At 43.9% G+C, this 27,852-nt stretch overlaps 1 protein-coding gene across 1 annotated transcript; it reads right to left on the reverse strand.

The window, feature by feature from the left end:
- Window positions 1–212: 212 nt before the first annotated feature.
- Window positions 213–27,852, reverse strand: tmf1 (TATA element modulatory factor 1). The gene is made up of 17 exons (XM_060910265.1): window positions 27,368–27,852; window positions 21,871–23,135; window positions 21,338–21,441; window positions 18,402–18,528; window positions 18,088–18,193; window positions 15,472–15,614; window positions 15,162–15,328; window positions 14,735–14,891; window positions 11,730–11,822; window positions 11,388–11,544; window positions 11,066–11,258; window positions 9,631–9,700; window positions 9,431–9,523; window positions 8,289–8,411; window positions 3,308–3,454; window positions 3,011–3,136; window positions 213–1,850 (listed from the first exon to the last, which is right to left on the reverse strand). Exons 1-17 carry the CDS (start codon window positions 27,501–27,503, stop codon window positions 1,710–1,712), a joined length of 3,348 nt encoding a protein of 1,115 aa, XP_060766248.1. The 5' UTR covers window positions 27,504–27,852; the 3' UTR covers window positions 213–1,709.

The raw sequence follows: 27,852 nt of genomic DNA on the forward strand, positions 1-27,852 counted from the left end.
TCTTTCACAATAATTAAAAAAAAAAATCCTCTACATGAACAATTAATATAATACAAGCAGTATTTATTTTCTTTAAAAATAAATCTAAATTCATATGACATGGAGTTTTAAGTTCTTTTTTTTTTAATTCTAAAACCTCTGGGTGCATGAAGGGGGTATCAAGTTGTTGTTTTTTCCACTGTAAGTGAGCAAAAATAAATCCAACACAAACATGGCAATATTCATTTTATTTACAGATTTACACTAAAAGTGGATCCCTCTTATCCATGACTATTAACACACACCTACACAATATGTGAATTAAAAAAAAAAATCTACAAATTAAAATAAAAACAAAAAACAGGTAGCTCTGTTATTGTTATAATGAAAAGGGTAGGGGCATTTATTTTTGTTTCTGGCATGGCTTGAGTTCACGGAGTTCTTCTGTGATGAAATGTTTCTCTCCTCACGGGTGTGGTCACATCCAGGATGGCTCCACCCCTCTACACACAGGGTAGGAGGGGTTACAGAATGGTTTTGTGATGAAACATGATGGAAATCAGCTCCTTGAGCTTTCACACCCCCAGATGAACACCAGCGAGCGATGTTGGAGTGATGTACGAGACGTCAATACCAAAACACCAACCGAGGGATCGGTCTTTTAGAAGCACGCTGATCATCACTCCATTACATTTCCAGAAACATGCAGAATTAATGCCAAGGTGGATTGAAGCTGTTCTGGTGGGCCGCAAGTAAACGAGAAGAACAGGCAGGCGAAGAGTTTAGTGCAAGCGCTAACCTTCACCAATCTACTCGAGTTGACTGTAAACCCCACTCAGAGTTTTACTTCTTCACACTAGTGATCATTACATAGGAAGGTATTAATGAGACAGCAATTTTACTTCACATAAATATTATTATATATGCATTTTAAAAGCACAAAGCTTTTTTTTTATATAAAGAGGCTGCCAGTGTGTTTCTTCATTCCTTGAAATTAGCTGATTATGACTGAGCAGGGTATCATCTGAAGTGTTTAAAAGGTGCAGTATGGAATTCTTAAAGTGTTTCTTGGCCTGGAATAATCATCCAATTAAAAAAAAAAAACCTTCAAAAAACAAAGATTATCAACCTTATTGTGCAAAGAATCTAGCTCCAGTATTTATCTAAGGCTTCTTTTTTTTTTTTGTTTAGAGTTTTCTCTCCCAGAAAATAACTGCACCTCCAGACAAAAGAAGAAGTCTTTTGAAGATTAAAAAGATTAATTTTGCCCCCGGCGCATAGGGTCGGCTAAACTGAAAGTTTGTCCATATTTTCATTGCTTAATAAAAAATAACAAATTGCTCCTTTAACCGGGGTGGTATTCAATATTGAACATTGCAAGATGAAAAGGCTTAAAGGTTAAATCTTATCTTAAAAGTGCAAATCGATGTGCATCTCAGAGACAAACGCTTGTCCGTTTCAAGTCTGCAAATTTTGAGGAAAACAAAAATCACATTTAAGATGTCTGCTCCCACAACTCCATAAATAACTACAGATTAAACATTTGATCAAGAAAAACAGAGCACAAATGAGGAAAAACGTACATGTTCACGGACCAACCGTGAGTCTCTTGCACACCCCAGAGCTTCTGTTTTCCTGCACTATCAGCAAGTTTGTCTGTTTACAGTAAATGCACGTCGACGTCAGTCAGCAAGATCACGTGCGCGCGCACAGAGAGTATGAGAGAGAGGTTATTTCTTGTTCTTGAGCAGCTCATCGATTTGCGACTTGTACATGATCTTGACGTCCTCCAGGTCGAGCCGCAGCTCCTCGGCCTCTTCCGCTTTCTCTCCGTACATCTGCAGGATGGTGTTGTGTCTCTGCTCCAGGTCCTGAGGAGAGGAACGTGCCCAAGAACAGCACAAGTCTAATTATCGGAGGTATGACATTGAAAAATAAAATCACATCTTTGTGAGGTTACGAGTCAGAGACCATCACGATAAAAATCCTGCTGAGGAGGTGAGGACAGTATTTTGAGTTTCTAAGACTTGCACAATACATCTGAAACAGACAATCATTCTTCATTATGTGCCCTAAGAGTAAAGGGGTGTTCACACGGCAACTTTTACTCCGGTGTAGCACCGGGGCTGCCCCGGTAGAGCGTTCACACGGTACAAAGTTATACCGGTGTAGCCCCTGAAAGCTGCTTAAACCGGTGCAAATCTAACCCTGCTCGGGAGATGGTTTAAGAAATTTACTCCGGAGTAAATGCTAGTTTACGGGGCAGCACCGATATAAAATGGGACGTCTGAACGCTACAAGGGTAGACTCGCTTACATACGGGCATTGCATAATTTGCATCCTGGTATTTTGCGCTTCCAAAATGGCGAATATCAACAACAGAACTGCGTGTCTTCCAGTGTTGCCAGATTGGGTGGTTTTAAGTGCATTTTGGTGGATTTGAACATATTTTGGGCTGGAAAACGTCAGCAGTATCTGGCAACACTGGTGTCTTCATCCACGTTGTTTTCCCGGCGCTTGGTGATGCCATGACAACCGGGAAAAGGAAGTACATTTTCACGCATGCGCATATTTCATTTCCGCATTATTACTATCGTATAGCACGGTCGCAAAAACTGCCGCATGAACGCAAGTGGGGCTGCACCGGTGCTAACACGCTTCTCTCTAGTAAGCAGGTTTGTGACGTGTGAACGCTCCACAAAATTTACACCGGTGTAAGATATATCGCAACAAAATACAATCGATGCAGCATCGATGCAAATATGTGCCGTGTGAACACCCCTCAAGATTACGTGCACGTTTTAATTTCCAACAGGTACTAATTAGAGTTTCAGTCTCAAATACCGTTCTACTGAACACATGCACTATGTAGTGAACACATCGTGAATAAGGAGCCATTTGGGATGGAGCCTGTCTGTTTCAACTTCCTGCCATTCACATTCACATAAAGCCGTGTCGTTTTGCAGATCAGTGAAAAAAAAAAAACGGCTCAAACCCTCAAACTCTTCATACTTCTTCACTTCGAGCTCACCTTGAGCTGCACTCTGAGCCTCGGGATCTCCTTCACTTTGGTCTCCAGATCATCGTTCTGATTTGTCAGGCGCACCAGTTCTTCCGCCATCGCCGAGCGAGTCCGTTCCAGGTTTGAGATCTCCACCTACATCATGAGGAGGGTAAGGAAAAACATGGGATTCACACACAGTGAACAAATATCCAGGAATTTCTGTCAACGGGAAATTATACTTGAAGCACATATACAGGAAAAGCGTTTATGGCAACTGCTGTCAGAGAGAAAGAGTGAGAGTGTGTGTGTGTAGCTGGAGGTTACCTGGAGCTGTGCGATTTCTCCTTCCCGTAGTTTGAGCTGCGACTGTAGGTTCTCGATGATGCTGGAGCCTCCGCTGAGACGCGCCGCCTCGTACAGGCTGCTCCCACTGAGGGTCACGGAGGCAAACGAGTGATCTGGAGAGTCGTCCTACTTTCACAACAGCAAAGGAAAAAAATAAAATAATAAATAAAATGTGTGTGGGGGTGTTTTTAGAAAGGAAATGGCCCTATAACAGAGTTAAAGGTGAACTGATACTAACATGATGCTAACACTCCTTAGACTTAAAATAAAAGACAGCAAAATTGTCAGAAAATTGATTTTCCCTCGCTAACCATCTCTCTGCAACTGCATGTTTACTGCTTCCTGAAAATCTCTGCTCAACACTTATCACACAACAATGCTCGTCGTTAAAATGCTTCAAAAAAAAAAAAAAGGCTACTCTGTTCTATATAAAAATGAACAAATATATAAATATTGCTAAAAAACATGGCATGTGAATTAATTAGAAAATGCAAAAGGAAACAGGGATTTGCACTCCCACTTCCCTGGTCTGTGAAAATACAACTGTGAAGGTGTTGCAATGTGCGAAAAATGACAAAGTGTAACAGCTACACGAAAATTTCACTGTACTCCAAGATGCATCGACTATAAAAGTATTTGACAGGACAATATTCTCATTCGTGGAAGGAATGCTATCGCTATTAAAACATGGCAGAATTCGATCTGTTTCAACAGTGAAAATGAAACTGGTCACAAATTACTTCCGATCTTGTTTGAATTTGAGTAAAGTTGCTCCAAATAAATCAATCCAACACCACGTCTCGCTCCTTTCCGATTCATTATGTGCATTTTTTTTTTTAGACACGCCCCTTCACGTCTTCATAAATCATTACAAGGAGAGGTTACATGCTTCTATGCAGAGTTTTAACTTTACTTTCAAGCAGCTGAATGTCTGAGTGCATGTGAAAAGGATATGAGAGATAATGGTCAAGCTTTAAGGACACGGGGGGGGGGGGGGGGGGCATTCACATGTGACTCAACTCCATCCATTAACCAGAACCTCATCTTAACTAAACTAGCTACTGATGGTAGAGACGGCTCAATTTATTACACATGGATTAAAGTAAAAAAAAAAAAAATCAATCATCTGACTGAAAAAAAAAAGCTCCATGTCGTTGGCCCCTACCACGTCAGCGATGCGTCAAATTTTAAACACCGTGTTGTCCATTATCTCCTCGGCCCCTATTTATAGTACATTTACGTAATTTTAACAATGACTAAAGCTAAGGCAAGACTTTACCATTGTCATTACTGGCTATTCATAACGAAACATCAAGTTTTCAGCGCAAAGTGCAAATTTATTTCAACAATACTTTAGTAATGCACAACAGTGGTTCAGAGAAAAGTGCAAGTGCAGTCGAACTTGAACCATGCTTTCAAAAGAGAACAGAAAGAAAAATAAGAAAATCTGTTGAAATAAAGCCAGGAAACAAGAAAAGTAAAGTGAAAGAAAGTTCACTTTTTCTGCTTCTTCGCAGTGAAGCCAAAGGCATCTAGTTTGGCAACACCTGATGCCTGTTTGTTTCTTTTTCCTTGGCACAGCAGCAGGAGCTTGCCATTATCGCCCATTTCATTTCGCCAAGCCCATCTCCACTTATTCTTTACCGTTTTGTCGATGTCTGACACATCTGTGCCTTTATTTAAAAGAAGCGCGTCCATGCTGGCAAAACTGAAAGTAATTTGACGCACTCTAGTGATGGAAATCGAAGGGCCTATGTCAGGTGGCCTTATACGCAGTACTCGAGTTGAGGGGGATGTGGGGGGAGGCATCCCCCTTCTGAAATAAAAATCTCAAATCATCCCCCTTATAAAACGGCCATCCCCCCCCCCATCACATCCCTTGGGCCATTTTACCAATTAATGTGGAAATTAGCCTACTATTATTTTAACAAATATTACTACCATTTCAACATTAGAGGCTTTGCGCAGTGATAGCCTACATGTAACCGGATAAAAAAGACGCATATTTATTTATTCGGTTGCACCTCTCATTCACACCTACAGTACCAGTCAAAAGTTTGGAAACGCCTCTAATTCAGTGGTTTTTCATTATTTTAAAATTTTCTGAATCGTAGATTAATACTAAAGTCATGGACATTATGAAGAAATATATATATGGAATTATTTGGTAAACAAAAAAAAGTGTTAATCAAACCAGAATATGTTTTAGATTCTTCAAAGTAGGCACCTTCTGCTTAGATGACAGCTTTGCACATCTTGGCATTTTCTCAGTCAGCTTTACGAGGTAGTCACCTGGAATGGCTTTCAGTTTACAGCTGTGCCTTATCAAGAGTTAATTTCTTGACCTCTGAATGTGTTTGAGACCATCAGTTGTGTTGTGAAGAGGTAGAGTTGGTATACAGTGAATGGCCCTATTTGAGTCCTGCTCTAATCCATATTATGCCAAGAACTACTCAACTAAGTAAAGAAAAACAACAGTCCATCATTACTTTAAGAAATGAAGGTCAGTCAGTCCGAAAAAGTTTGGGACGAGTTGGACCGCAGAGTGAAGGCAAAGCAGCCAACGAGTGCTCAGCACCTCTGGGAACTCCTTCAAGACTGTTGGAAAACCATTTTGAGTGATGACCTCATGAAGCTGACTGAGAGAATGTCAAGAGTGTGCAAAGCTGTAATCAAAGCAAAAGGTGCCTACTTTAAGAATCTAAAATCTAAAACATATTTTGGTTTGATTAATATTTTAAAAAGTTTACTAATGGCCCTTTTCCACTACCCTTTTTCAGCTCACTTCAGCCCGACACGGCTCGCGTTTCGACTATCTAAGAACAGCACGACTCAGCTCGCTTCAGCCCTGCTCAGCCCCCAAAACTCGCATGGTTTTGGAGTAGGGCTGAAGCGAGCCAAACCGAGCCGATTGAGGCTGGGGGCGTGAGCAGACACTCCCCTGTGCACTGATTGGTGAGGAGGAGTGTCCTCACACTCCCACACACGCCCCGCGAGCACGCTGGGATCTGTAAACACCATAAACCCGGAAGAAGGAGAATTACGAGAATTTCTGAAGCCTTATGCGCCTCGCCTCATCTATACGCTCTTGCCAGTATCTGTTGACGTTGTCGGTGACAACAAGCCACAGCACCAAGACCAGCAACACTAACGACTCCATGTCCTCCATGTTTATTGTTTACTCTCCGGGTTGTGAGACTACCGCTTAAAAGGCCACTGATGTCACTGTTTGCGCCGCCTAACGACATCACCTGACGTCCACCCACTTTCGCTAACTCCACCCAACGTGTCCACCCACTTCCAGCCAGCACGGTTCAGCGCGATTGTAGTCGAAATGCAACTCCAACAGCCCCACTCAGCTCGACTCAGCCCAACTCAGCACGGCACGGCTCAGCCTGACTCAGCCGCGTTGGTAGTGGAAAAGCGGCATAAATTATTCCTTCCTTTGACTGGTACTGTATACGGAGGTTTCAGTCACTGAAAACAGCTACTTTCGCAAACTCTGGGCAGAGTGGAGATTTCTGAAAACTCCATCTTCAGACACTCGTGTAAATCGGGAAAACGAAGCAGCAGTGGGCGAGAGGGCGCGCGCGAATATAATGAGTCATAGGTGTGAATCTTTCACCGAATGCCAATTGTCCCGGTTCTTCATGAAATCGCACGCGCACGCACAAATTCATCAGGTTAACTTTCAAATAACTGTTCTTGTGCACTTGCGACACCGGAGCCACTTTCCTGAATTTTGAGCTTCGGAGTATTGGCTTCCACTGTTTTCTGACCTTTTGTGCTTAGTGAATGAGACACTTCATTACACTCCACTGACTGACTTCCAATTCCAGACTTTTTTGAAAATGTAAAATATAGGCCTACGAGATGGTTTTTTTTGGGACTTAATTCACGTTGGTCCTTCACTATTAATTTTTGAGACTGATGAGGCACTAAATACTGTGGAATTATTTTCTCCTGACTATGAAGCTTGGCATCTTAAACAAGTGTCAGGAAATCTTGCAGCCCGACTCTGCAGCCTCCAATGTTTAAGCGAACTGCTGAAACCATAATGTTTAAAGATTAAATCGTAGGCTAATCAAACCAAAGAAAAATATAGCCTTTCCAGAACGTTGTCTGCCGAAGCCTGTTTAACCTACAAAAGGCTTAATAGCATAGGTCTCGCTGCGGCTTCAACAGGGCTGTTTAGATTTTTCACCTGATCACCTTTCAATAGGCAAATCATTATTATTACTACTACAACAATAGGCCTAGTATTAGTAGTAGGCAAGTAGTTGCCTAGTAGTAGGACAGCCAGATTGTTTCATCAGTGGAGCCGCCGTTAAAAGGAAACTGATGCGGAGCGCCGCGGCTCGCCTCGGGGTGAATCGCGTCCCGAGGCGCGGGGCTGGCCCGCCCTGGCAGCGCTGGTTCGTTAGGGAGAGGGCAGAGGTCGCCGGCTGCCAAGTTTGGAGAGTCTGGGACCTCCCCTGGCTGAGTTACGAGCGTGCAAAGCCGGGCTGGAGCCACCGATAGAAACGAAACTCAAGCCAAGCACCGCGGCTCGCTGCCTACGCCGAGCCTCCCCGGGACTAGACAGTAGCGTAGGCTGTATTTATTTATTTATGCCTATCTAGCGCAACAACTTATTCCTTTACATATACTCAAACATAGCACAAAAAAGGGTTCAACAACAGGCAATCACAGCAGCTTGGTGAAGTTCTAAATCACATCTGTGTCAGACCTATGGGCCAACCCCTTTTTTTTCTTCCTCGGATCTGCATCACTCTCATTATTGACCTTTAGCGCTCCCAGTTGACGGAAATCCGTTGTAGCGACGGAAAACTTTATTCCATGTATTACAGATAAGAATCTCCGACTCCACATCATGATGCGTTTTGTTATGAATGTAAATAACATAAGGCTGTTCGTTAATATCAGTCTTTAAGGAACAGAGAGTCTTTAATTTACTGACGTGGGGGAACAGAGAGGTGTGTATGCCGCTGTGATCAGCCCCACTGATGGAGCTGGAGCGAGAGAGAGATGGAGTGGAGGATGCAGGAGGCTCGCTCAGCGATACACTCAGCGCCTTCCGCTCCTAAAACACACACACACACCATGATTAGAAATCCATGCAACAGAGCCACAACATAAACCATTCATGGTAGTGCAAATAGGATCATCTACACTACCGTTCAAAAGTTTGGGGTCACTTTGAAATGTCCTTATTTTTGAAAGAAAAGCACTGTTCTTTTCAATGAAGATCACTTTAAACTAATCAGAAATCCACTCTATACATTGCTAATGTGGTAAATGACTATTCTAGCTGCAAATGTCTGGTTTTTGGTGCAATATCTGCATAGGTGTATAGAGGCCCATTTCCAGCAACTCTCACTCCAGTGTTCTAATGGTACAATGTGTTTGCTCATTGCCTCAGAAGGCTAATGGATGATTAGAAAACCCTTGTACAATCATGTTAGCACAGCTGAAAACAGTTGAGCTCTTTAGAGAAGCTATAAAACTGACCTTCCTTTGAGCAGATTGAGTTTCTGGAGCATCACATTTGTGGGGTCGATTAAATGCTCAAAATGGCCAGAAAAATGTCTCGACTATATTTTCTATTCATTTTACAACTTATGGTGGTAAATAAAAGTGTGACTTTTCATGGAAAACACAAAATTGTCTGGGTGACCCCAAACTTTTGAACGGTAGTGTAGTTTGGAATATTTCTAAAAGGATCTTCGCTGTAGATTTAGAAATGAAATGAAGAACTCATGCTCTGCCCCGGTTTTATCCCAATTCAAACCCAAGATGGTATCCGAGCACGTTTATTAGCAATGCCTTTTCATCACCAAAATCTGTCGCACCAGTCAGATTTTTTTCCCCCTCCCCTCAGACATTACGTTTGTAATTTTTCACAAAGCAGTTTATTTATTCAGCACAGACCCATTTTAGGAAATATTACCCACGGGAAGATAAATATCAAATATCTATTTCACTGACAGGATGGCATCTGATTTTAGCCTTTATTAAAAATAAAACGAAGAATTCTCAATGCTTGTGGACTCCTCCAAAAATAACACTTATTCCCTCAAAATAAACAAATAAACATCGAACCTTTTCCTTTAAGGCCTCTTGTGCAAGGTAACATTTCTTTTTCTCCTGCTCCACCTTCACTTTCTCCATCTCAAGCTGGTTTGTTAGCAGCAGCTGCAAGATTGGGGGGGAAAGAAGGGAAAAAAAAAAAAAAACACTCGGTGAGTGTGAGAGTCAGAGTACATGTGCACATATTTAATGGTGAACAGAACAGACAGCACCTTTTCCTTTTTGGCCTCTTCCAGAGCTCGACTGTACTCGCCTTTGAGGTTCTCCAGCTCAACTCGCTCCCTACACACACACACACGGCAGTTGTAGTTGTCCATGCACAACACTTAAAGGCCCGGTCCCACTGGCCGATGGACACAAAACGTATGCAAAAAGGACACAGCGGACGAGCAAAATTTCGGGGGTGGCTCTATCCGTTTTCATCCGCTCCAGAAATGGACAAAATTGGCGAAAATTTGCGAAAACAGAACGGAAAAGAACGGACATGGGTAGTATATAGCGGGGATGTTAAACGCATGTTCATAGGAAGCCTAGCGGATGAAAGCGGATGGAAGTGGATGACAGCTCCGAAGGGGTTACCGGTGATAACGGAGAAGCGGACGCATAGCAGAAAGAGCGGATGCGTAGCGGATGAAGGGGATGCATCACGTACACCTAACGGAAACAAAGGGGATGTTGCGCGGATGTATATCGGATGCAGACCGTTCACTGCGCATGCGGGGGGTATGAATTGCGTCTGCTCCGCGGATATAAAGGGATGCAGCACGCACGCCGTCAGCATAAAGCGGAAAGACGTGCTGGCGGATACATCGATACATCCCTACTACTAGATGATTTTCTCCCCCTTTTTATACAAAATATCGATTGTCCGCTAGGTGTCCTTCTACATACTCTAGACATACTCCAGACATCCTAAATATACGAGATACATCCCAGATATAAAACGCTTTGTCCGTTTTGAATACTTTATATACGAGATGCATACGCTTACATCCTTTCTATTTCCGTGCTACTAACGATGAATAGACGTTTCATGTACCTTATCTTTCCTCCCTCTTTCCATTTTCAGCTGCAGCGGATGTGAGTTGCGAGGATGCCCAGAGGATGCAGAGAGGATACAGCAGACGTTTAACGGATGATAACGGACATAGAACGTTTGTTGCTCGTATATGTCGCGGATTTACATCGTACACGGCGGAAAGTTCATCCGTTCTAAAAGTTTTGCGCAGCTCAAAACTTTTTGCGCGGATGAAATCACAGTGGACGGATGCTCGATGGATAGAGCGTATGAAGCACGTATGCAATGAGTACACAACGGATGCATAGCGTTTTCCAACGGATGGCAAAGATTTTTTTACGTTTTATATCCTCTTTGCATCCGTAAGTGCAGTGGGACCGGGCCTTAATAACATGGTGATTCATGTGTACTCTACACAATCAAAAAAAGTAGAAAGAAATCCAGATAGTAACTGCGACCGTCACTTTTTTTTTGCTCTCGTCACTCAAGTTTGAAAAGAAATAGTGAGCTGAAAGCATTAACGAAACCCAATCACTAGGATTCCCTGCCTTCTCCTGACATCACAAATTCAACAGGATCTCTGATCAGTCGCTTATCGTAGAGTTTGAGTCTCTGAGAATCTGTTCAACCTGCTGCTGTCGTTCTCCAGCTTCTCACACCGAGTCTTCTCAATGTCCAACTGGCCCTGCAGCCGTCCCTTCTCCTGCCGCAGTGAGGAATTCTGAGACTCCAGAGAAGCCAGCTGAGCCCTGACAGCATGGATTTCCTCTGTCGCAGAGCGCTCCTTCTCTACCACAACAGCAAGCTGGGTCTGAGCCTCGGCTACTCCAGCCAAAAAAAAAAAGAGGGAAGAGAGACATACTTATTATTTTCCACATGTTTGAGCATGAAATTAAAACTGAAAGTGTCTCTGAACTAAGTAAGAGCAACTTTGCCCCTGATGTTTTTCACCTAAACGGTCGGAGATGTTCTTCTCCAGCTTTTCCCAGGATGCCGTCTGAGATCCCAGAGTCGACTGCAGATTCTCGATCTGCCTGAGGAGGGGCCTCGTTGCCGACGTAACGCTCTGACTGAGTTCCTGGTTTCTGGTCTCTGCATCCTGCAACCTCTAAACAGACAAATATTACAGAAAGAAATATACGTTATGATTAGCCAACAGATTGTTGTGTCATATTTTAAAAGAACACAAAAAATGGCAGTTTCTTCCACAGTTTGCAGACTTCAGAACACACGCGATGAATTCTCATAGAGGAAACAATGTGACTCTTATGATGGTTTGGTGGTGTGACGTACCTGCTGAAGCTCGCTGATCTCCTCTCGGAGGTAGTCCTCCTTCCTGGCCTGCTGCTGCTCAGCTCTCTGCAGAGCCAACCTCAGATCTGCCACCTAAAACAACAGGAAGACCAGTGTCAGAGACGTGTTCACGTGCAGAATTGCAGACAGTCACGTGGTTTGATGCCAGTCAGCATTTATTGAGTAGACGTGACGAGATGAGATGTATAAATACCACGCTTGATAATCCAATACACCTTTTGTACGAGCTGACAAGTATAATCAGTGTTTCTAGAAGACCACCTGACTTCATCGTTAAATTTTTTTGAAACCTTGATTCATGTTTCCTTCTTTTCCACATTATAAAACAAAAGCGCTCGGAGAGCACGATATCCCCCGCTGGCAACTCGGTCATAACTCTAGCAAAATGCAATTGAGTTGAACGAAATTGCAATATGCGTATTACCAACATATAACGAAGAATCCTGTCAAGTTTTGTGAAATTCCTCCAAAAATTGCAAGAGGAGTTGATTTCAGAAGGTGAGTACCCTTCCCAGGATGGACATCGCCACGACATAATCCCCCTTTGGGTCTTTCGGCCAGCGGGGGATAAAAATTTAACATTTAACAGTTGAATTAAAATCGCAACTTTGCATTGTTACCTCGTGATTATCAATTAGGAGAAAAACATAGGTAATTAAACTCCACTGTGCTAACATATAGGTGACTTGGATAAATTTGGAGTGCAGCAATAATACAGTCGCATAAAATACTTAATCTTATTGGCATTAATTGCTTAAACTTTTCTCCAATTTATTCACAAAATGTCACCTTAAAATTTTATGCACGTGTGCTTTTTCCTCCATATTGATAATTAACAGTTATTCCACGAAATAGAGTTGTAGATGAACTGATCGCCGGTGAGCCGCGTAGTAGAGGTCTGCGCGGGACAGAATTTTCAGTCCCGCTCCCGCATTGTGCAGTCCCGCTCCCGCCCGCTCCCGCAAAGAATTATGATTTTCAGTCCCGCTCCCACCCGCGCCTGCCACATTTTGTCCTGCTCCTGCCCGCAAATCCCACATGATGCGGACGTTCGCGTTATTTCTCACGAAAGTTCTTGTCATTGGCTTGGGGAATTAAACATGCTGAGCTTAGCTGAGCTCTCCACTGACCGATCCTTCATTTATTGTAAGTTTATTGTTTAGACTCTGACATTCTGCTGACACATTCCAAGTTGAGCGCTGCATGCACTCATGATTGACAGCTCTCCCTTTGCGCACTCACACTCCCACTTCCGAGTCTGTGGCGTTATGATTCCAACTGCGATTTCATTCTCCTCTCATATGAAGTGCTGCGCAACCACAACCAGCTCCTCAGATTATACACTGTCTATTTCTAGCTTTAAATTGAACAATCTGTGCGATACACAGTCCTTTTTAATACTAGTTAATACTTTTTTTTAAATACTTTTTAATACTTAGGACTAATACTCTTGACTTTTTAACGGTAAATGTACCTCTTTTTAAAGCAGCACTTACTTCTGAAGCACTGTGAGCTTCACTAGAGGAGCTCTGCTCTTCTGCCATGATCGGAGATCTCAAACACGGAAGAGCGGAAAGGAATCGGAAACGTGTACACGCAAGATTAGACCACATCCGCAAATTTAGGCATCTTAAAATGTTATTAATGCCAAATAAAATATCCAGCACAAATTATATACGATAGACATAAATTAATAATTTATACATTTTATTTTAAACACATTTTTAGTTAGTGGGACTGCAGCTTATCACCTCTCCCGCCCGCAATGAGCTTTCAAAATTTGTCCCGTGCCGCACTGCTTTGCATCGGGTCCCGCGGGACTCCCGCGGGAGTGCAGGGCTCTACCGCGTAGCACCGAGTCGGCTATAAGCCGTGTACGACAAGATTGAGTGGAATAACTTTTTTGTTCCATCCACAGTCTGGATTTTGAGAAACGGAGAATTTTTATTTTTTGCAAATTCAATCAATAAAAACTTTGTACAAAACATTTGACAAAATCATTTCCATTTGGAACGTAAACAAACCAGCGAAATGGCAGTAGCAATTTGTGAAAAATGCAATAATTCTTGAAAAATTAAAAATTAATTAAAAAAAAAAAGAAAAAAATAATGTTCGTACCATCAAATACTTTTATTCCATATTTTGTTGCTTTGTTTTTTTTTTATGGGTTTGTTTAAGTAGATTTTTTATTTCATCCTTGGTTGGTTCAGTAACACGCCCCACCATTTTCTTCTTCTTTAGGGTTTTTTGGTGGTTGGCAAACCATTACCGCCTCGGTGCATTACCGCCACCAACTGGGCTGGAGTGTGGAACAGGGGATTTTTTTTTTTTTTTGGGGGGGGGGGGGGGGGGGGCCCTATATCCTTTAAGCTATTTCTCATCTCATCTCATTATCTCTAGCCGCTTTATCCTGTTCTCCAGGGTCGCAGGCGAGCTGGAGCCTATCCCAGCTGACTACGGGCGAAAGGCGGGGTACACCCTGGACAAGTCGCCAGGTCATCACAGGGCTGACACATAGACACAGACAACCATTCACACTCACATTCACACCTACGCTCAATTTAGAGTCACCAGTTAACCTAACCTGCATGTCTTTGGACTGTGGGGGAAACCGGAGCACCCGGAGGAAACCCACGCGGACACGGGGAGAACATGCAAACTCCGCACAGAAAGGCTCTCGCCAGCCACGGGGCTCGAACCCGGACCTTCTTGCTGTGAGATGACAGCGCTAACCACTACACCACCGTGCCGCCCTAAGCTATTTCTGTTTCTTTTAAATACTGAAGTGATCTCTCTGACTTGATTCACTCTGCCATTTTGTTTTTCTACTCACAGTATATGAGCTGATATCCTAGTGGTACAGTAGCCTATCAGAGCACGTGATTGCGCATAGCCAGTGAATGTGGATAGAATAATACCTGTGAATTAATAATAAAAAGATGAATAAAATTGATTTAAAATGTACAGTAATTCCATCTAATTACCTGATTGACCAGAGCCTCCTGCTGAAGGCGGGCTTCTTCCTGGGCTTTGTCCAATGCCAGGCTGAGCTCCTCCTTGGCCTGGACCTCACGGCTGAGAGCCAGCTCCTGTGCCTCGCTGGCCTTCGTAGCGTTGGACTTGTGCAACTCGGCAAGCTCCCTAAACACACACACACAGTGCAAATAAAAAACAGGAGTGTTTTCACATTTATACAGAGCACTTGTGTCTGTCCAAACGGTGAGCTCATTCAGATTATTGCATGTTTGTGTTCCATCCCAAGTCAAAGCTCTCAGTTCAACATGAACAAACTTGTTAGAGACATGAACAAAAAGACTGAAATGATTCTCTCTCAGTGTGTATCCATTTATTTTTATATTTCTTCTTGCATTCAGCTTTAACCTTCTTTAGAAGCCACAAAAAAGCATTTACTTGTAAGAGGCGTCCAGGGCGGCCTGCAGGCTGCGGTTCTTCTCATGTACCTCATCGTTTTCAGTGTGCAGCTTGCTCAGGTCCTTCTCCTGACGCTCCACAGCAGCGTTCAGCTTCTTAATGCTCTCTCTGTGCTGCTTCTCCAGCTCCTCCTTCGCATCTAAAACCTGTTACACAACACACCATTTTTTTTAAAAATCTTCACTCTTGTTGGCACTCTGAAGCTGATCATTTTCCAATAACAGCATGTCCTAAAGTCTTTTGTCATTATGTAGAATATTAGAGTCAGCATTTCTGCAAGTAGGAAGACCTGCTGCAGCTGTTTGAGTTCGTCGTCTTGCTCTTTAAGTTTCTTGGCCTGCTTGGCGATCTTCGTGTCACTCTCCTTCTCCTTGGCCCTCAGCTTCTTGATGATGTTGGAGTGCTGCAGCTGCTGCTTGGACAGCTTCTCACCTGGTGAGAAATTAAATGTGCAACACAAGAGCTTATCAGTTAAACGGGTGAAGCAGAGACTATTAAACATGACTCATACGACTGCTTGCAAGTTACTTCTGAATCGTGACGTCATTTAAGGGTTCTGATTTGATAAGATCTGGTCTGTTGACTCGACTTGACAGATAAGTCGATATCAAGGTGAGCGAAAACAGAAATACAGAAGCCAGCTCAGAAGCAATGGACATTATAAATTATATTGTTATGAAAGAAAAATTATGAGAACCGACATGTTTCAGAATCTATTTGAATTTGGAAGATTAATGGCTCAAGTCCTTGATTATTTTCTGTTGGAAGCTGAATTATAATAAAAAAAATGTAGATGGTCTACAGAGCCAGAATCATCTGCACACCCAGGATTTACTCAGGATAACTGATGTTGGGACACCACAACCCTTTGGAGAGCGTTCATGAAAGGTGACCCTAAAACCCAAAAGTTCTGCAATCTAATTTCCAATAAAAAAATTGACAAAACTCCAAAAGGCCACTGAAGTGCTCGGAAATGATTCTCTCCAATCATGTAACTAGGCTTGAGGTCTGTCCTGGAAAAGTTACAGGATGCCTATGGTCTGTCCTGGAAATGTCTCTTCGAGAACTCCCGTGGATCATCATGTGCCGTGGGAGATGTTCTAGAACGCCCCCCCCCCAATCATCAGGTGCCGCGGGAGACGTTTTAGAACGCCCCCCCCCCCCATCATCATGTGCCGCGGGAGACGTTCTAGAACGCCCCCCCCATCATCGTGTGCCGCGGGAGACGTTCTAGAACGCCCCCCCATCATCGTGTCAGGGCTTGAAATTAACTTTTTTTCTTTGTGTCCCCCAGTGGTCCCGAATTCTGTGTTGTATTGTCCCGAATGGAAGCAATAGTGTCCCCATTTTTTTCCTCTCTGAAATAACCAGTGGTTAATATTATCATATGAAGTTACTATTATATTTGTAACTATGCGATTTTGAACCCTTTATATCATTTTTACAATAAGTCACAAGACACAAGCGACACATGTCCTATACATCATCTACTTCAAAATTACAGTTATTGCATTTTCAGTTTATTAAACTTTGGCGATCTCACTGTATGAATAGATACCCGTTTATTTAAAGGGGCCAACTAGCTCATTCAGAAAATGTTTCAACTCCCTACATCTGCAGTACACTTTAGTTGAAAATAAGACCCCTTTTATGTTCATTTCATCTACTTATACCTTGAATATCTGTTGGCACTTATAAGGCCAACTTATCATTTTCACCATTACCGTTATCCATTTTTATGAACTTTCCGTTATCCATTTTATGAACTTTCGCTGCCGAAACGTGGGTGCAAATGTTAGCAACATCAACATAGTGCCAGGTCCGAGCCTAGTTGTGCTGCTGACTGACTAAACTTTCTGAACTAGAAAGACACCAAGAAAACTCACTTATTCTGTTGAACGGTATCTTCCGTCAATATCATCCACATCATTCCTGTTGTATTTTATAACGTGTCTAACAGTGTTCATTAAGTTCATTCAGTTGCTAGCGTTGCCTGCAGACCAGGCGATGACACTTTGGATCCTGAAGGTCCCGGAGACGTTATGTCTGGGCTTTCAGTTTCTTCCCCGCGGTCGGTCCGCTTCAACCACTTAAGCATTTTTGTTCTGGCAAGAGTCGGCGCAGCGTGTGCGGTAGCAATTCCATTCCAAGTCCATATAATGCGGACACCGGCCGAAGATTCTAGAACAGAATGCGCTGCTCTGTAGCCTACGGATGCAGGTGCATCGAAAGTGTAGCTACTATGTATTTTTCGCTGTTAACGTTTTAAAATTAAAATTGACAAATTAGGTGAATGTCTACGTATGTGTTACGGCTTTGTAAATAATATTAATGTAGAACTTTTTTTCTAGATCTATTTTTTTCCATTGTCCCGGGATTGTCCCAGATATGATAATTTTGTGTCCCGATGACATTTTTTATGGTCCCCGGGACGTCGGGACACCGTTAGTTTCGAGCGCTGCATCGTGTGCCGCGAGAGACGTTCTAGAAGGCCCCCCCCCCCATCATCGTGTGCCGCGAGAGACGTTCTAGAACGCCCCCCCCAATCATCGTGTGCCGCGGGAGACGTTCTAGAACGCCCCCCCCCATCATCGTGTGCCGCGAGAGACGTTCTAGAATGCGCCCCCCCGATCATCGTGTGCCGCGGGAGACGTTCTAGAACGCCCCCCCCCCCCCCGATCATCGTGTGCCGCGGGAGACGTTCTAGAACGCCCCCCCCCCAATCATCGTGTGCCGCGGGAGACGTTCTAGAACGCCCCCCCCCCCGATCATCGTGTGCCGCGGGAGACGTTCTAGAACGCCCCCGGATCATCGTGTGCCGCGGGAGTTGTTCTCGAAGGCCACTGATCATCTGCTGCAGGAAACGTTCTAGAACACCCCTGACCTGTCCTGGAAATGTCCTTACCCTCTTCTAGAAGGCCTTTGATCTGTTCCTCCTTCTCTCTGATCAGCTCCAGGGTTTCGGTGGAGTTGAACCTGGTCGACAGCTCTTCTCTCAGACCCTTGATTTCCTGGACCAACAGCACATGAAATGAGAAATAACAATAGACAGAATTTACTCAGGCCTGTGAGCCTGTTCCTTGCGCTGCATCTTTAACCAGGATGATCAGACCATAAAAACATATGGGTTAAACAAAATAACAGTGCTTTGCTGGCGAAAGGAAAAGTCTTGAGAAGGCGTGTGTGCGTCTCTTCTCCACAATGAAGAAAAGCACTCGCCTTCTTTGCAATGTCCCGCTCCTTGCAGGCGAGCTGAGCTTTCCTCTCTGTGTCAGCGATGCGCTGTGTGAACTCGTCTTTGAGAGACTGCACACTGGCGCTCTCCTCCTTCAGACTGATCATTTCACTGCAGAAACACATTCAAACACTTCACACTGTGGATCAAAACAACTCGGATATCATAAGGAAAGCTGCAGGAATAATGATCCATGAACTAACACAAGAAATGGATTCCTCTCCTCGCAGCAGCATTGGTTTCAACTGGTTCAAACAAATGCTTGAACCAACAACCTGCAAATAAACTACTCTGGAGACACACACAGGCCATGATCAGTTTTAAATGCCTAGGTTTTCGGCAGTTTTCACAGATGGTTCACAATACCAGGCATTACGACAAAGCTGACAAATCAGCACTGATGTAAAACCCGAAGGAAAGGCGGAGCGTATAAAAATGCCAATGGCTTGCTCCAAGTGTCCTGGAGAATTCTTCTCATCTCACACAGAGGTTCAGAGAATCAAAGACACCAAAACCAAAAAAGGAAAACACCGGCAATAAAGGAGGTCTGTCTGGAGAGTTACAGTGGTGCTTGAAAATTTGTGAACCCTTTAGAATTTTCTATATTTCTGCATAAATATGACCTAAAACATCATCAGATTTTCACACAAGTCCTAAAAGTAGATAAAGAGAACCCAGTTAAACAAATGAGACAAAAATATTATGCTTGGTCATTTATTTAGTGAGGAAAGTGGTCCAATATTGTGAGTGGCAAAAGTATGTGAACCTTTGTTTCAGTATCTGGTGTGACCCCCTTGTGCAGCAATAACTGCAACTAAATGTTTCCGGTAACTGTTGATCAGTCCTGCACACCGGCTTGGAGGAATTTTAGCCCGTTCCTCCATACAGAACAGCTTCAACTCTGGGATGTTGGTGGGTTTCCTCACATGAACTGCTCGCTTCAGGTCCTTCCACAACATTTCCATTGGATTAAGGTCAGGACTTTGACTTGGCCATTCCAAAACATTCACTTTATTCTTCTTTAACCATTCTTTGGTAGAACAACTTGTGTGCTTAGGGTCGTTGTTTTGCTGCATGACTCACCTTCTCTTGAGATTCAGTTCATGGACAGATGTCCTGACATTTTCCTTTAGAATTCACTGGTATAATTCAGAATTCATGGTTCCATCAATGATGGCAAGTCGTCCTGGCCCAGATGCAGCAAAACAGACCCAAACCATGATACTACCACCACCATGTTTCACAGACGGGATAAGCTTCTTATGCTGGAAAGCAGTATTTTCCTTTCTCCAAACATGAGGTTTCTCATTTCAACCAAAAAGTTATATTTTGGTCTCATCCTTTACAAAACATTTTTCCAATAACCATCTGGCTTGTCCACGTGATCTTTAGCAAACTGCAGATGAGCAGCAATGTTATTTTTGGAGAGCAGTGGCTTTCTCCTTGCAACCCTGCCATGCACACCATTGTTGTTCAGTGTTCTCCTGATGGTGGACTCATGAACGTTAATATTAACCAATGTGAGAGAGGCCTTCAGTTGCTTAGAAATTACCCTGGAGTCCTTTGTGACCTCGCTGACTATTACATGCCTTGCTTTTGGAGTGATCTTTGTTGATCTACCACTCCTGGGAAGGGTAACAGTGGTCTTGAATTTCCTCCATTTGTACACAATCTGTCTGACTGTGGATTGGTGGAGTCCAAACTCTTTAGAGATGGTTTTGTAACCTTTTCCAGCCTGATGAGCATCAACAAGGCTTTTTCTGAGGTCCTCAGAAATCTCCTTTGTTCGTACTATAATACATTTCCACAAACATGTGTTGTGAAGATCAGACTTTGATAGATCCCTGTTCTTTGAATAAAACAGGGTGCCCACTCACACCTGATTGTCATCCCATTGATTGAAAACATCTGACTCTAATTTCACCTTCAAATTAACTGTTAATCCTAGAGGTTCGCATACTTTTGCCACTCACAGATATGTAATATTGGATCATTTTCCTCAATAAATAAATGACCAAGTATAATATTTTTGTCTCATTTGTTTAACTGGGTTCTCTTTATCTACTTTTAGGACTTGTGTGAAAATCTGATGATGTTTTAGGTCATATTTATGCAGAAATATAGAAAATTCTAAAGGGTTCACAAACTTTCAAGCACCACTGTAACATTAAAAGGTGTGCAATCTCAAAATTGCAAGCAGACGACATTTCTGACCCACCAAATTCGTTCATTTTATTTTATCTCCCTTCACTGCTGCAAGATGTCCTCCTGTTCCTTTAGATATCCCGCTAAACCAAGGCTGCCAAGGTCGCAACATGTCACCTAAAGGACAACTCGTCTCTCTTCCTACAGTATCTGCCGTTTACGCACATCAAGGCTTTTTCCTTCTCTTCACCTTCAACAATTTTCTGCATTCGGAATAAAATCAGGGATTTCAAATGCTACATCTGGTGCCTTCAGGGTTCTTCAAAAGGAGCTCTGCACTCGAGAAATCCTCTGCCATGAGGTGTTCCAGCAAACTGACACATACATCATGATATTTTTCTGCACTTAAATTGAACATTTAAGCTAATCCATCAGTTTGGTCTTTATAGTTACAATGCTATAAACGTCTCGAAAGCTGGTAAACCTTGTGCTTAAGATTTAAGTGTCAACCCGAGCGAGGTTCCGCTTTACTTTATCAGTTATTATTCATGTGGAATGTCACGTCGCACTTTCCTCAACCTAAACAAATATTATGACCACTTAATCTGTTTCTCTGACATTCAGAATTCAAGCACACACACACACACACAGACCGAAAGCTGGTTCTTCAATTCTCAAAAAATAATTAAGAGGTTCAGATCGGACCTCATGTCACAAAATCAAATTCTCAATCAACACACCGACTGTGATGGAATAAAAACACTGAACAACTCACTCTTTGAGATTATCACACTCCTCCTCCAGTCGAGCCTTGTCTTTACTCACAGCGAGCAGCTGGGCTTCTCGTTTCTCCAGCCTGCCTGTGAGCTCATCAACCATCTGGCGGGGAAAGGGAGAGAGAGAGAGAACATCAACGTCAACGCAATGAGAGTTTTGATGAGAGATTTATTCACATGTGCCTAACTTAAACCCCCTCTTCCATCAAGAAAAATTTCACTCCTGTTTCCTGGATGTTCAGTAAATCTCCTCATAGATCCATGCCAATTCAATTTAATCCATTTTAGAGCCAAAACCAAAAGCTCATTTCGCGGAAAAATCAGTCAGAAGTTAAACCTCAGGACACACAATTAATTCCATCGGATTGATTTTTGCTGTTTTCAATCAATTAAACCTAAAATCAAATTATGGATGCTGAAGCAGCGCCACTTCATCACAACCCTACTGTTGTGCATTTTCCTCGAACAATACAACCCTGGTGTTTTTAATGCGAAAAGTTTCACAACACAAATAACTGTGCCAAATTCAGACCTTCTGGAGTTCCAGGAGCTGGCAAGTGGAGGCTCCTTTCTGCTCCTCAGTTATGGGTGATGTCACCGAATCGCATGACTCTTCAGGTTCAGTTCTTTCATTAGTCAGCGTGAGATGTGACCCGGATTCCTGCTCCTCCTCCAGAAGCTCTTCTGGCTGTTCGGAGTTCACTGGAGTTGCGCTACGCCCGCTCTCCTCCATCTCGTCCATCGATTGGTCCTTTATGGAATCAGTTGTACCTCCCTCCACCTCTTCCTGTTCCTGTTCGGTCTGTGGTGCCGGTAAAGCTGAGAGCGGGCTGGTTCCGGCAGTAACCGACGCCAGAGTGCGGCTGCCGGGGATCTCGTCATCAGAGTTGACTTCGCTGACGCTGCGGCTGTCCAGAGAGTGTACGCTGAACGAGTCGATGCGCTCAAAGGCGTCAGACGAAGACCCACAGCTCTCCGTCAGCTTCGGGTAGTCGTCCAGACGCGGGAAATCGCTGCACGTGGAAGCGGAGAGGAGCTGGAAGGAGCCCTGCATGAGGTGCAGCCCCGCTTTGACCTCAGCTGTCTCCTGCCTGGAGCTGGCTGAGCTCTCGCTGAGGACACTCTCGTGGTCCAGCACCTCAATGTCACTGGTTGTGGAGGTACCGGAAGAAAACGCGCTCACAGGAGGAGACGGAGTGTCACTCTGCCGGTCTTCCGATTTCGCATCTTTGGATTCCAGCATGTCGTCTTTGGGTGGGTCTTTCCCCGGGCTCTTCAGCTCAGCAGAACCACAGCTTTCGGCTTTTTCTGTACATTTGGGCTCCGCAGGCATGTCCGCTTTTGCGACTTGCGGACTCGAAGTAGAATCCTGTGTCTCCGTTTTGCTCTCTGAGTCCTCTTTTTGCTCCAGAACAGATGCTTCATCTTTTGGCTTCACCTCCTCTGGCTGGCTCTCCGCGACTTGGGCACTGCTTTGTTCGCTCAGATCTTCTCGAGAAGCCGTGGAAGAGTCAACATCATCCTGAGCGGCGGGTTGCGTCTCTTCTTCTGATTTCTCCTGCAGCCGGCAGGAGGACTTGGCAGGCGCCACGGACACGACCGAAGTCTTCTTGACCGGCTGCCCGTCTCCAGGAGACAAGAAGGCACTGAAGAAACTCTCAGTTTCATCGACCACAGTGCGAGTGACGGGCTTGGTGATGGCTTCTGATGAAGGCACGAGGGTCTTCGGGCATTCCTCCGAAGGAGAATCCCACTGGTTCATCCCCCATCCTGTGGGCACTGGCTTGATCTCGACATCTGAGAACACCAAAGACAAAAAAAGAAGGGACACAAATCAAGCAAATGCCAACAAGTTCCAGACACATCTTGATTAAATAGACACCCCCCCATGTTCAATGATCCTAACATCAGAGCTTTCAGTACATCCTTCTAAACCCTCTGTTCATTTTAAACACTTTTGCTCCGACAGCCTCACAGCTCCAGGATCTCAATCTAGAGCTCAGGTTAGTGTCTGAGCAGAGTTCCACATGTTCTCGTTATACCGGTATCTCTGGTTTACTCCAGCCCCCCAAAAACATTCCATAGACAGCTATGACAAATTTCCCCTCGCTCTGACTGTCCGTTCACATTAAAACGCCGGGAAACGACTCCACAGGCGGAACAACTTGAATCCGCCAGGGCCCACGTATTCAACCCAGTTTGTATCTGATCCGGTGCTGTGTAAACATTGAGATACGAGGAAATGCAGTGCTGAGCTCTAGCTGACGTCATCATTGGACAACGTCACTGTGACATCCACCTTCCTGATTCGCTGGCGTTGTTCATGCCACGTTGGTCATGTGACGCGACTGCTGAAAAACGACACGGACTTCACTTCCTGCTATTGTTTCCGCCTTGTATCACCTTTTTGTTTTTCATTAAAAAGTATGAATATAATGCTTTGCCATTCTTAATGTTGTTCATGGTAAGATGCAAATACTGCCCATTGTGTAGTTATGATTGTCTTTAGGCTTGCCATCCTTCCACTTGCAAGTGGTGAGTGACTTGTGCATGCCCGATATGCACTGGGATCACACACACAGCGGCTCAGTCCCGAATCACTGCTCGTGCGCTTCACTCGTGCGCTCTGTGAGCTGCGCAGGGCCGGAGTGCGCACCCTCCAGAGGGCACTCGCTGTTCAGGGCGGAGTGATTTGGAGCGCAGCCGCTGAGGAGGAAGCGCTGAGCCGCACCGACACATTTCAACTTACGTGCCGTCTAATTAGTCATGTGATTAGTGTATCCGTGTATTGGCGTTGCTGTGTGCACGCGAATCGTTTTAAAAACGTTAATCTGATGATCCGCTGATACGGTCTAATGTAAACACCACCTGAACGTGCATCTGCACAGTGCCCTGAAATGCCCTGTTGTCCCATTCACATCCCGGGTTTTATTCCTGTCCTTCCTGCGAGGACGGTTGACTCAAGTATGCAGTACGAGTTAAGGTTTCAGCGTATAACCCCTCTGAAATGCACCCCAACAAGCCTGTCCTGGGACAGACCAGGGGTCCTCTGTGACCCTGACCAAGGTGACGCGCTTTCTGAAAAAACGTGTAGCGTGTAACGACAGACAAGTCAAGTCGAGAATGCAAGTTGTTACCAAATAAAATTTTGACTACAACACTCCATAAAAAAATAAAATAAAATAAAATAATTCACACCCACTTTCTATATTAGTCTTATTTTTAAGCAACCCAATCACCTGTGCAAATTTCCCTTCAAGGATGAATGAAGTGTATCCATCAATCAATGATTGTGTACACTGATATTCACGAAAATATTAACACCAAATCTTTGGACATGCTTTTCAGCAGATTAGGAAAATCTGCTCAGGCCACCTTGCTGAAAAAAAAGTAGTTTATTATGGGATCAAACGACATGATTTTCACTCTTTCACAATGGTCGCCATAAATTCTTGGTTGTGAGACCGGCAACACTACAAGTTGGACCCCAAACAATCATTATTCATGTTCTTGCATGTCGTTGTGGAGAAGGGTCAACAAATTCTCAATCGTGGCTCCAGAAGGAATGTGAAGCAACATATTGTAGGAGTTGTCCAACCACGTGACAAAACTCAAAAAATTCTGACATGCTCAACATTTGTCGAGGTGTCGTGGGACATCCAAGATGCTACATTACTGTTCTTTGATCACATCACACAACAAGACCCAGTCACTGTTCCTGACGTTCATATTCGAGCCCAATGCTGGAAATTTATCAGCCACTATTAAATCATGTCAAAATCGAGCTGAATTCAAGGAGTGTGATCCCAGCATAATTCTGATCAGCTGTCAGACATGAAAAAAGGAAAAGTTTCTGAATTATTGCGCATCATGGCACATTGTACACAAGACAAGAGGCATATAACAGTGAGGCATCTAGAACATCTCAAATAAGAAACTAAACAAGGTTCCTGGAGGCAATCTGTCAACTCCCAGTGTTCTGACAGCTTGTTCCCCCTCCTCCATCATCAGGGTAGATTTTCAAAGACTCAGCGGACAGCTGTCACCTGAGCAAACATCTGGCTTTCATGATGACCTAGATCTAGGCCTTAGGTCTACGTTGGAAATGTTACAGGATGCCTTTGACCTGCCCTGGAAACGTCTCTTTGAGAACCCCACTGATCCGACTGCTGCAGGGACAGTCTCAAACACCACTGATCCGTCTGCCGCGGGACGTTCTCGAACACCACTGATCCGTCTGCCCCGGGGACGTTCTCAAACACCACTGATCTGTCTGCCGTTGGGACGTTCTTGACCACTCCTGATCTATCTGCTGTGGAGATGATCTTGACTAATGACTGATCTATCTGCTGTGGAGATGATCTTGAACACTACTGATCTGTCTGCTGTCAGGACATTCTTGACCACTACTGATCTATCTGCTGTGGAGATGATCTTGAACACCACTGATCTGTCTGCCGTTGGGACGTTCTTGACCACTCCTGATCTATCTGCTGTGGAGATGATCTTGACTAATGACTGATCTATCTGCTGTGGAGATGATCTTGAACACTACTGATCTGTCTGCTGTCAGGACATTCTTGACCACTACTGATCTATCTGCTGTGGAGATGATCTTGAACACCACTGATCTATCTGCTGTGGAGATGATGTTGATTACCACTGATCTATCTGCTGTAGAGATGATCTTGACTACCACTGATCTATCTGCTGTAGAGATGATCTTGAACACCACTGATCTATCTGCTGTGGAGATGATCTTGACCATCACTGATCTATCTGCTGTGGAGATGATCTTGACTAATGACTGATCTATCTGCTGTAGAGATGATGTTGACTACCACTGATCTATCTGCTGTAGAGATTATCTTGAACACCACTGATCCATCTGCTGTGGAGATGATCTTGAACACCACTGATCTATCTGCTGTGGAGATGATCTTGACTAATGACTGATCTATCTGCTGTAGAGATGATCTTGACTACCACTGATCTATCTGCTGTAGAGATGATCTTGAACACCACTGATCCATCTGCTAGGGAGATGATCTTGAACACCACTGATCTATCTGCTGTAGAGATGATGTTGACTACCACTGATCTATCTGCTGTAGAGATGATCTTGAACACCACTGATCTATCTGCTGTGGAGATGATCTTGACCATCACTGATCTATCTGCTGTGGAGATGATCTTGACTAATGACTGATCTATCTGCTGTAGAGATGATGTTGACTACCACTGATCTATCTGCTGTAGAGATGATGTTGACTACCACTGATCTATCTGCTGTAGAGATGATGTTGACTACCACTGATCTATCTGCTGTGGAGATGATCTTGACCATCACTGATCTATCTGCTGTAGAGATGATCTTGACTAATGACTGATCTATCTGCTGTGGAGATGATCTTGACTAATGACTGATCTATCTGCTGTGGAGATGATCTTGACCACCACTGCTCTATCTGCTGTGGAGATGGTCTTGACTAATGACTGATCTATCTGCTGTGGAGATGATCTTGACTAATGACTGCTCTATCTGCTGTGGAGATGATCTTGATTAATGACTGATCTATCTGCTGTAGAGATGATCTTGACTAATGACTGATCTATCTGCTGTGGAGATGATCTTGACTAATGACTGCTCTATCTGCTGTGGAGATGATCTTGACTAATGACTGATCTATCTGCTGTGGAGATGATCTTGACTAATGACTGATCTATCTGCTGTGGAGATGATCTTGACTAATGACTGATCTATCTGCTGTGGAGATGATCTTGACTAATGACTGATCTATCTGCTGTGGAGATGATCTTGACTAATGACTGATCTATCTGCTGTGGAGATGATCTTGACTAATGACTGATCTATCTGCTGTGGAGATGATCTTGACTAATGACTGATCTATCTGCTGTGAGACGTCACCTGGGCAAACATCTGGCTTTCGTGATCACTGGGCTAAAGTGCCAGTTTCATTTTAAGCCCTTCATTAAACCAAGGCTGAAGATAAAACATCTAAACCCACCGTCTAAACTCGGTGTGATGGCGTCGCCCCACTGATCCTCTTCCTTTATGTCCAGAACTCGGTCGATGGATTTCTGTGCGGTGCTCAGAGCCTGTTTAGCGAAACTGGACAGCTGGGAAGCGTTAAACCAACTCATTTTACTCGCAGCTTAGCAGCAGAAGATCTTATTTAACAAAACATCCTCACTTTCTGCGGATAAACCTCAAGCTACAGCAAACTGTCACGTTTAGCTCAACGGCTAATACGTCACTAACTTAGTATTAGCTTGCTAGGCCGCTAACCGGCTAACAAAGTCAAGAAAATCGGATTTTCGCCATCAGTCCGATTCCTATCAAAAATCTCCTGTCAGACAAAATTAGACAAAACAACCAGGTGTCGTTCCGACACCCGGGACAGCGATGAGCTTTAAACTCTCCACCTGCGCTTTTGTTTTGGAGTGAACTCAGAAGTCTCGAGCTGGCGAATCGCGACGCTTCTACTTCCGG

The sequence above is a fragment of the Neoarius graeffei genome, chromosome 26, assembly GCF_027579695.1.
Source record: "Neoarius graeffei isolate fNeoGra1 chromosome 26, fNeoGra1.pri, whole genome shotgun sequence".
Taxonomy (NCBI): Eukaryota; Metazoa; Chordata; class Actinopteri; order Siluriformes; family Ariidae; genus Neoarius; species Neoarius graeffei.